The following is a 10024-nucleotide window of genomic DNA, read 5'->3' as shown; positions in this document are numbered from 1 at the left end:
GCGCGTGTGCACACTTGTGCAAGCATGAACATGTGTATGTGTTGTTATTGTATTCTTTGTTCAGATCCTTGTTTCCTTTCTAAGGATGGACCTACCTTATTTGCTCACATGGTTTGAATGAGTTGTGGTTTCTATCAAAATTCTTGAACTTTCCATTTCATGATCAAAGATTGTGTTGAAAGGTTCCTGGACGTGGTAGTTTATATACTCTACCTTTTGTTCTTGTTCTTGCACTTACATTATATTATCAGCTCCATTTTTTCTTTGTTTACATTCTTTCTTTTTTTCTCTTTTCTTTTTATGAATAAGATTTTATTCAAAAAACCAAGAACAACACTACCAGATTACAAGCAGCAAGCTGCAGACACTAGCTACATCCACCCTCTAACACAAAAGCTAAAACTCAATCAATTCAAAACCAAGCAGCATTGCTGCCAAAACATTAGAAACCAGAAAAAAAATTATTAGAACTTACAACCACTAATGGAAACTTACTAAACAATGATCTAATTAACATCTTTGCTTACTAAACTTTTTGGTTTTTGTATTGCATAATTGATGTTGATACTTGCTCTGAAAAATGATGGTATAGAACTCTTTCTCCAGCTACTGCACGCGAGTTCTGCTCCACATTGTTCCAGAAATTTGGTTTTGTGATGCCTGTCGGTCAAGCAAAGACATAGTTTCTCCAATAGTTACTATGAAGAAACACTTTCCTGAGGCTTTAAACTCAAAAAAATCCAGGATATCCAACTGTGACTTTCTGCGATCTGTGAGTCCTAGCAGGATTCCTAAGAATTCAAGGAAAACAGGTCCTCTTAAAAAGCAGTTGCATATTGGAACTTCCAGAGTGAAGTTTATTCCTCCTGAAGAAGCTGTTAAGATGTTGTCTGGAGCCCGATTGAAAGAATCATATTTACCAAGTAACTTGGGCTCTAGTTCTGCCCATTCAGATACCATGGCAACAACATCCAAGTATAAAATTTCATCTCTGAAATTTTCTGGGCAGAATGTGAATGAGCATCGGAGTTCTAGACCTGCTGGACACTCTAAGCCTCCTGTAGAGGGCATTGTAGACACCAATTCAGTCACTCAGGAACAAAAGTCAGGAGCCCAAATGGTAGAATTGTATTCACCAAGTGATTTGGGCTCTAGTTCTGCTCAATCAGATAGCATGGCAACAATATCCGAGTTTAAAACTTCATCTCTGAAAATTTCTGGGCAGAATGTGAATGAGCATCAGAGTTCTAGACCTACTGGACACTCCAAGCCTCCTGTATGTGGCAGTGTAGACATCAATTCAGTCTCTCAGGAACAAAAGTCTCAAACATCTGAACATAAAGGTAGAGTGTCCAGTAGGTCTCAAACACCTGGCATATGCATGTGATTTGATCCTGCTGTAAAATATAAATTCTTTTTTCCCAAGGCATATTGCCTATAATTAAATTTCAATTATAAGTCTAACAAGGGACAATAGTTGTTATTTAATGAAGCAGAAGGTACTATTGACTTTCCTTTGAGTCAACTGCACCCCGCTGAGCCGCCCAACTAATTACTGTTAACATTTGACTCACATTGAATATGTGCCAGATTCAAGCTCCTTTATAACGTATATGTGCTGAAAGTGTAGATGTATCTACCTCATGGAAATAATTTGGGTGCTTATCGATTTTTCTTTCAGATAAAACAGCTCCTGCAGCATATAAGAATGGACCCATGTGTGAGCAGTTTTCCCTAGTCTGCAAGGAAGAGCCATTGTATTCTCTACCCATATATACAGGCAAGGAAAATTCTTTGGCCTTTTGTGAATTTTACATGTTTGTACGAACCTATTAGTAATATTATACTTTGCCTATTTGGTTTCATATACTAATTGAAAAAGGTATATGTTAGGAGGTATCTTCCATGGCACTGCTAAACCTGAGGAAGCTGAGAGTGATCTTCTGAATTTTTTGCCCAAAATTGAGAAATTTCTTCCAAATTATCCTGCTTTAGATGCTACCTGGTGGTGAGTGATGTTTTCTTTCATGATGTCTCAAACTTATCTGTTTATTGAGAAATGCATTTGGGTTAAAAAAAACAAGATTCAAAACTACGAATTGTGTAATGGTAGCTACCAACTATATAAGTGAGAAATTCCATACTGGCTAATGATCAAATTTTCAATGTAAAAGAAAAGTGCATGTTTACCTACTCTACACGTTCTGAGCACCAACTTGTGTGCTTAACTAATACTGTTTTGAGGAATCCATGACAATTTTCGAACTCCCCCATCGGTCAATATTTTCTCCTTTCTCCTTTATCTTTTTAATGTCCTCATAAATCATCTGTCTTTCTATCTTTCTTATCTTACTAATGTATTATAAAAGAGCTTGAGTGCGCAAAGTGGCCCAACACACCGATTGCTGGACAATGGGGCTTTGTGTTTTATTATTGTTTCAATATTTTACTAACTGCTCTAATATTACCTATCATATATATATATATATATATATTACTCTAGGCGATTGTTTCTTTCAACCCTGGTATAATCTTACAATATGTTCCTATTTTTACTTGAGTTTTCTTTTGTTTCATATTTCAACCATAGTAAATTGCCTAGTGTTTCCATTGGAGACATTTAGGGTTTAAATCCCACCCTCCAATGTAACTATCAAATTATCCAAATAAATAACCAAACCATAATAAACTACCAATAGTCCCAAAAGTTTAAGCTATTAGGAGAAGACAAATTTAATCACTTGACCATTATTTTAACACTCCATCTCATGTGGGGGCCCATACTGCCCCTCAATAAGTGGCCCCAACACGTGGAATTTTAAAATTTTTTTAAATGTGAGCTAGAGTGGAGATTGGGTTTGAACTCATAATTACTTATTCTAATACCATTATAAGCTAACACTAGTCCTAAAAGCTTAAGTTGTTAGGAAATAGGGAATATAATCATTTAACCATTATTAACAATCCATACTTGGGAAAAAATGCTCACAAATGATTTATGGCATGTAGGCAATTCAACAAAAGTGCTATTTCTTCTTGAAGTTCACACACACACACACACACATATATATATATATATAAATATATTAAAGTCAACTAGAACATATTAAAGTCACACATATCTAAGTGACATTGCTTTTCTAATGATTTTGATTCTCCTTTGCTAGTGGAAGCTTTGAGATCCTTGACATGGTTTCTCGTAGTGAATTCTATGAAGGATTTCTGGCTTATCTTCCAGTCACTGTACACCCTAAAGTGTTTGAGATTTCAAAACACATGCCTGGAGTGCTCCTTTGTACATTTCTTCCTTGTTGCAATATTTGGGTGGATGTCTTTCAAAATGTCTGCCCTACTGTAAATGATATTGCACTATACTTTTTCCCTGGAAAATTTGAGAGGTATGTTTATGAATTCAATGCTCAGGCCTTAATCTGCAATATTTTTATAGATGATAGTATGTTAATATAGAAAGACTGCTTCTATTGTAGGTCTAAAGAGCAGTACTTTAACCTGTTGGAGCTTGTAGAGATGCAAGATCTGGTACTGAGGAGTTCTGTGAATGATGTGGAACTATTAATTTTTTCTTCTAAAAGACTTTATCTGGATTCTTGTGGTGAGTCTTGTGTGAATTCTGATATAAATTGTTATTATATACTGGTAGAACTTCATTGTTCAAAATATTAGATTATAGATAAGTTTAAGCTATAAGATGTATGCTTGTAAATGATATGGTTGAAACAGTTAGGCAGAAGGATTAAGCCGTGGCTGTTTCAAGATTTTTATAAAGAGTGAAAAAGGAAAAAGGAAAAAGAATGTAATCTTTAGCAGACAAGTTCCTCAAATAATATTTCCTTTGTTTATTTTTATAATGAAATAATAGAGATAGAATGCTGAAACATTTGTGATTGCACCACTTAGAAATCCTGAGGAGGTAGAAATTATAAAATGTCAAAAACCTAGTGACTTAAAGAAAGTCAACCCAAGTTTTGTGATAATGATTTAAAATATAACATCAAAGTGATAAAATTATTGTATGAATGAGTTGCAGTACTTATAACAGCTTTTATTGGTGATGAAAGAAACTAATGTTAATGATTGTTAATTTAGGATTGGAAGTGAAATCTTTTCTATGGGGCATCTTCCGCCCTTTGGAAGGCAATCTAGCAATTCCTGCCCTTCCTTTCCATGACATGATTTTCCCAGCATGTGGACAAAGTTCTGATGTTGAGATGAAGCTGGTTAAACGGAAGTTTCCTGAGGTTAAAATGGAACCGTTTGATGGCCCTGATGTTCTCCCTGGGTTTTGTAAGCATGCTGCTGGTGATACCGCTTGTGACATGATGTTGAGTAACTCATCAAATTCAGTTGATGTGTCAATTAAAGGTCAACAGACATCTATTTTATTTTATTTTTTTGAGTGCTAAAATTTTTTTATTATTGCTGGATCTGGGTTTCCATCTCTGGAACCAGTGGTGTTTCTACCACATTAGATGCTCACTAATAATGAAATACTGAATGTTGTAATAAAGAAACAGAATAAAATAAAACTCAGATCAATATAACATGCAAGTAGTCTTGGGTAGAATAGAATTGTTTCAGCTGCATGCATATGACATCTTATATCAGGTTCTGGATATACCATTTAATGTGTCTTAGGAGGATTCATGATTTTGGCTGTATGGAGGAAGATATATTGTTATGGGTATGTGACACGGTTCTGGCCCTCAACAGTCAACAGTAGCTCTAGTTATTCACTAGTCAATACCATCACTGCAAATGGTCCATAGGCATATTTAGCCACTTTTTGACATTTGATCCATGTTTCTACTACACATGGTCTAACCTGCCAATGTATTCTTTTCCACATCTATTTGCTGAATTTTGTGGAATTTATGTACACTGGTAATTTAATGAACTCACTTTTATTTGTAATTGTAATTTCAGGTCCCTATCCACCCAGTGCCTGCTCGCTAAGGATGCATTAGCTGTTTACTTACCAATCACCTAAGGCTTAACACTGCTGCAATTCAACTTGTATAGTTAAAATATAGGAGACAATGCCAGGTACTATGAAATCTGCCACAAGGATACTACACTAGCAGGAAAGAGGAGACAATCTTATTTTTCTGCGATAATTTTTGCGCTTATATGAAGAGATGTAAATACAAATTTGACATCAGAAATTGTTCTTAACTGACAACCCAAGAAGGGGGGTCATTCCATTTCTCCTTTCATATTTGCATGTGTTTTGAATATTGTTTTTAAGTGCAAAATATTCTATTATCACTATGAAGTGATATTACATGGTTTTGAACCCTAAACCACTTTGCCTAGAGCTGAAGGGGAGGTCCCAGGACCCTTACCTATCTGAAATTTAGATCTCATATTTTTGCTTGTTTCAAAGATAGGATATAGAATAGGAAAAAAATAGTAGAGATATTACTCAAGAACATGATTTTATAGGCACTCAACTTTAAATTCTTGTGCTCCAAGCAACTAGTTTACTTAAAAATTCTTGCACCATCAGGTCTATAATCAGAAAGTTGATTAAGTGAAAGATACACCTATCACAATTTTTTCCTTTTTTAAATTAAGAGACAAGATATTGCTTAAAGCTAATTATTTCTTCCGCTCTTCTTTCCTATTTATCAGTAATAACGGATTACGGATATCATGCTTAGCAATTCTGAGAACAAGTTTTCTAATTATTCATGAAAACCCGAAAGAGCTAGAGCTACTAGAAGATGTGGGCAGGTATTATATTTTCATTTTATTCCAGTGACCCCCCTTCTTTTCTCTCCCCTTTTGCCTCCCTTCCTAAACACAAAATTAAATGATAGAGAATAAAATAGTGATCATCATTAACCATGAAAGCTCTTTGGCAGTTGAGACAAGTGAATTTTTGTTTGTTTGTCTTAGCTTAAAATTTCCAGCTTATTTTCTCCAATTTCATATACATTTTCTTTAAGTTTCAGTTTGGGTAGTTGCAGTTACAGTTTTACGTGGCTTAGTTTTTAAAACAAAATAAGTCAATGTAAACAAGCCCTTCCAAACTCACTTTCCTGTTGTGCAAGGCCTTCTTCGTTTGAAATCACCAATTATTTTTATTTTATTTTTTGATTTTGAATTTTCATTAGTAGCTTTCAATCCACGAACCAAAGTATATAAAAAATGTGAAAACTTGGATACTTCTTAAATTTTAATAGGTCATAAAAGTTTGTATTGAGGGGAACAAGTACCTAATAATACCTACGACCTTAAAAAAACACAAACTTTAGTGAGACGATTTACTTCATAATTAATTTTTCCCAATTCTTTGAAGTGACAAATTATAAGCGGTGAGAAACAAAATTGGTGTCAATAGTACCGTCAGATTGCATATCACTGGCAACTTATTATGTCAACATTTTATGATGATAGTTTAAAAGATAAGATAAAAAAGAAAAAAAATAAATAACAACTTCCTACCTATGTAACAAAACTAAGCAAAGAACTTTCCAATTATTAAGCAACAACTTAGTTAGGCCATTGATGCAAGCAAATCTTTAGATTTTAACATTTAACAAATTGATCCAATCTTACACAATTATAAGATTTTAACATGGTTATAGGCAAAGTTTTATTGTTTCACAAATAAAATGGCTGCTAAAACTGCATGCCTGAGCTGCCTTAGCTATCAATACGAAGTTGGCTGAGATTTTGTACGTTAGTATTCCCTGCATGGCTGCAACTAGCTTACCTAAAAGTGGTCCCTCATTACATTTGCAATAAGCCCTAACTCTTGTGGTGGAGTCTAAAGCTGCTTTTGTATTATTTGCTCGTCTCTCTCTTAGGAAGCCGCCAATTTCTTGGAAATTTTGAACCATCTCTACTGTGTGTAGTTCTCTATTGCGGGTGATTTTGATTCTACTGGCTTACATTTACCTGGAACAAATCTGAGTGCATTTTTTGAGTTCTTGATAAGATTGACCATGGACCTAGATTAGTACACCAAAGAGTTTTCCATCTACCATTGCACGGTTGGGTGAGTTGGTAGTAATTGGGAAGCAAGGGGTGTGTTGGGTTCAAGTTGCTGGGAGCTAAAAATTGGGTTGAGTTTAACCCAATTTTATAACTCATGGCCCATGGATCGTATACATGAGTTATCTGACAAATGAATTAAATTTTTTTTTTTTTGAATCCATAAATGAGTTTAAATTTAAGTTTTAAATTTAAAATTATTAATCTTGATATGAGTTGTTAGGATCAGCAATAGAGTATTTAAAATCAGTGATTGAGTATTTTTAGGGACCACTCATCTATAGTAGGTCTATCCTCAGTATTTAAATACTCTTATAGTTGCTTAATTAAACAGGCTATAGGTTCTTTCAAACATCATCTCTCTCTAGAGACACCCTAGAACCTGGAGCGTGAAATAGTGGAAGAAACTCTTAAACAAGTCATCTTTCTAGGGATATTTTCAAACACCATTTCTCTCTAGAAACACCCTAGAATATGGAGCCTAGAATAGTGGAAGAAACTCTTAAACAAGTCATCTCTCTAGGGATATTATCAACAGTATCCTGGAATTTGAAGTGTGGAATGGTGGAAGAGACTTTAGTAGCCTCTCCCATGACAAGAAGTACAGATTATAAGGAGAAGTTTATAGAGCAAGCAATGAAAAAGATTCAACAAGTAAATACTGGATGGTCCATTCTACCAAGGTATATGCCCATATGACCCATCTAATTTATTCTATTCTACATATATTATGTAAGTATTTCTAATCATTAAAAAAAAAAAAAAAAGTTTTCCATGTCTATCCCTCCAAAATCCCAAACATATGGAAGCAATCATAAATATAATTATATATAAACTTTTTTGTTTATGGTTTTCCTTATTTCATATCTCGGAAGTTCTTCAACGATATAGTGTTTTGTTTAGTAATAGTATATTTTTTTAATTAAATTCAAACATTTGGTTATATTGATCAATAAACCACAAATAGAATATCAAAAGTGTTATAGTTCAATTGATTGACATCTATTCAAATTCCAAATTTTTTCAATTATTGAATAATACATTTTTTTTCAAAAAAATTAAAGTTAATTGGAAAAATTAATGTAAAAAATATTATATATATATATATATAAGATAAATAAGCTCAACCAAACATGGCCTTATACATTATTTTATGTTATTATATACTCTCTAGTTTTTTTTTTTTTTTTTGGGCAAAACTAGCTATAATTCATTAGATGGAGTGCATTGGGTTTCAAATTATATTCCAACAAATGATTTTATTGGCCAATAAAGTGTAAAAAATGTTATTTTTATTCAATAATTAATGCATTTATGTGTTTGAATATAATTAGAAAAATTAGAATTGTACTTAATATTTATTTAAGTAAATCTCGGTAATCACAAGTTTTATAAACCATCATTATGAGTCCTCACCCATCATAACTCATAATAATAATAATAATAATAATAATAATAAAATCATAGTTCATAATAAAATGAAAAAAAAAAATTATAGTTCATAATAAAATGAAGAAAAAAAAAATCATAACAAAATTAGTGCAACTCAAAACACAAAGATGGTGTGAAAATTCTTAAACTTTTTGAGTACATTATTAAGGGTCCGTTTGGATTGAACTTATTGTTGCTGAAACTGAAAACTGAAAACTGAAAATACTGTAGCAAAATAATTTTTAAATGTGTAAATAGTACCGTGGGATCTATTTTTAATATTTTTTAGTGCGTGAACAGTGCCAAACAGTGCATAAACAGTATTTTTTGTCTCTGTACAGTAAAATCATGTAATTTTATTGTTCACTTTCCGAAAAAAAAAAAAAGAAAAAAAAAAGGTGGAAAACGCAGCCTCCAGACGCAGACGTTGAAGCCAAACTGCACCTAAATGTCGATTTGAATACAATTTATTTTATTGAAAATTAAAATTAAAAATACTATAGTAAAATAATTTTTAAATATATATAAATAATAAATTTATTTTTAATATTTTTGTAATAAAATGGTCGGAGTAAACCGTAATAAACAGTATGTAAACAGTAAAACGCGTGAATATTTTACTACAGTATTGTCTCTAAAGGCTGAAACGCGTGGATAAAAAAAGAAATAATAATAATAATAATAATAAAAGAAAAGAAAAGAGAAAACGAGAAACGCCAGGAAACGCTGAACCCAAACACATACTCAGTCTCTTTCTCTTCAAACAAGAAGAAGAAGAAGAAGTTTCACTGTTAATCCACCGCAAAAATCTTTTCTCTTTCTTCAAGAGAAAAAAGAAAGGGACAAAACCGACAAACAATGCGACCGAATGTTACACAGAGACAGGTATTTTTGCTTTTGTCCCCACACTCGTACTCTTAAATTCTTTATTCTTTATTCTTATTTCTCTTTCATATTTTATATTTTTATGTTTACTCATTTTTCATTCAATTCCTAATTATTTATGCTACATTAAATTATGTGATGTTTTCTTTTTAATCATTAAATTTTAATGCTCACTTTTAAAAAAAATGTTCAATGCATTGGTTTTGTTTTGTTTTTTTTTTTTTGGTTATTACTGTTTTTTAAAATATTAAATTTGTTGGGATTTATTTATTTATTTATATTTTGTGACTTTTGTTGTGAATTGTTAACTGGGTGAAGTGGGTTTTGCTTCTTTTATTTGTTTATTTATTAAAAAAATGTTGCAATTTTATGGTCTAATTGGGGTTTTGCTTCTTTGATTTATTTATTTATTAGGAAAATATTGCAATTTTATGGGCTATTGGGGTTTTGCTATTCTGGAAATTTATTTATATTTCAATGGCTGTATTTCTTTTACTTGGCTAAAAAGTTAAATGCATTTAGACTTGAATTTTGAATTTTTAAGCGATGGATTTGAAATGCTTTAATTCCAAGTCTATAAATATTGAAATATGTCTTATGGATTTAAAAGTTATTTCAAATTCAAGGGATTTAAACCTTGGTGGATTTGTCAAATCCAAATCCTTCATCCTTTTTTAAACTATCCAAA

The 10024-nt window shown here is 32.3% G+C and overlaps 2 protein-coding genes across 2 annotated transcripts in view; both read left to right on the top strand.

Annotated features, from left to right (window-relative positions):
- The first annotated feature begins 589 nt into the window (after positions 1–589).
- LOC112035992 (uncharacterized) lies at positions 590–5321 on the top strand. The gene is made up of 7 exons (XM_065771517.1): positions 590–1343; positions 1682–1780; positions 1894–2008; positions 3168–3398; positions 3489–3613; positions 4108–4383; positions 4945–5321. The coding sequence occupies exons 1-7, from the start codon at positions 701–703 to the stop codon at positions 4983–4985; spliced, it is 1530 nt and encodes a 509-aa protein (XP_065627589.1). The 5' UTR covers positions 590–700; the 3' UTR covers positions 4986–5321.
- A 2173-nt stretch (positions 5322–7494) lies between these two features.
- The window catches only part of LOC136061321 (PHD finger-containing protein 6-like), a 16809-nt gene continuing 14279 nt past the window's right edge, over positions 7495–10024 (top strand). The window contains exon 1 of the mRNA XM_065771496.1: positions 7495–7703. Within this exon, the coding sequence (XP_065627568.1) occupies positions 7495–7703 (209 nt within the window). The remainder of the gene's footprint in view (positions 7704–10024) is intronic.

Source organism: Quercus suber, unplaced genomic scaffold (genome assembly GCF_002906115.3).
Source record: "Quercus suber isolate HL8 unplaced genomic scaffold, Cork oak 2.0 scaffold_45, whole genome shotgun sequence".
Lineage (NCBI taxonomy): Eukaryota > Viridiplantae > Streptophyta > Magnoliopsida > Fagales > Fagaceae > Quercus > Quercus suber.
The sequence above is the reverse complement of the archived record's forward strand: the minus strand, read 5'-3'. Positions and strand labels throughout refer to the sequence as shown.

Excerpts from the sequence above, each read along its gene's own strand:
- LOC112035992 (XM_065771517.1), top strand. The coding sequence starts at position 701 with ATGAAGAAACACTTTCCTGAGGCTTTAAACTCAAAAAAATCCAGGATA. Across the intron at positions 3,399-3,488 it reads TTCCCTGGAAAATTTGAGAG|GTCTAAAGAGCAGTACTTTA; the intron begins GTATGTTTATGA and ends CTTCTATTGTAG. Across the intron at positions 3,614-4,107 it reads ACTTTATCTGGATTCTTGTG|GATTGGAAGTGAAATCTTTT; the intron begins GTGAGTCTTGTG and ends TTGTTAATTTAG.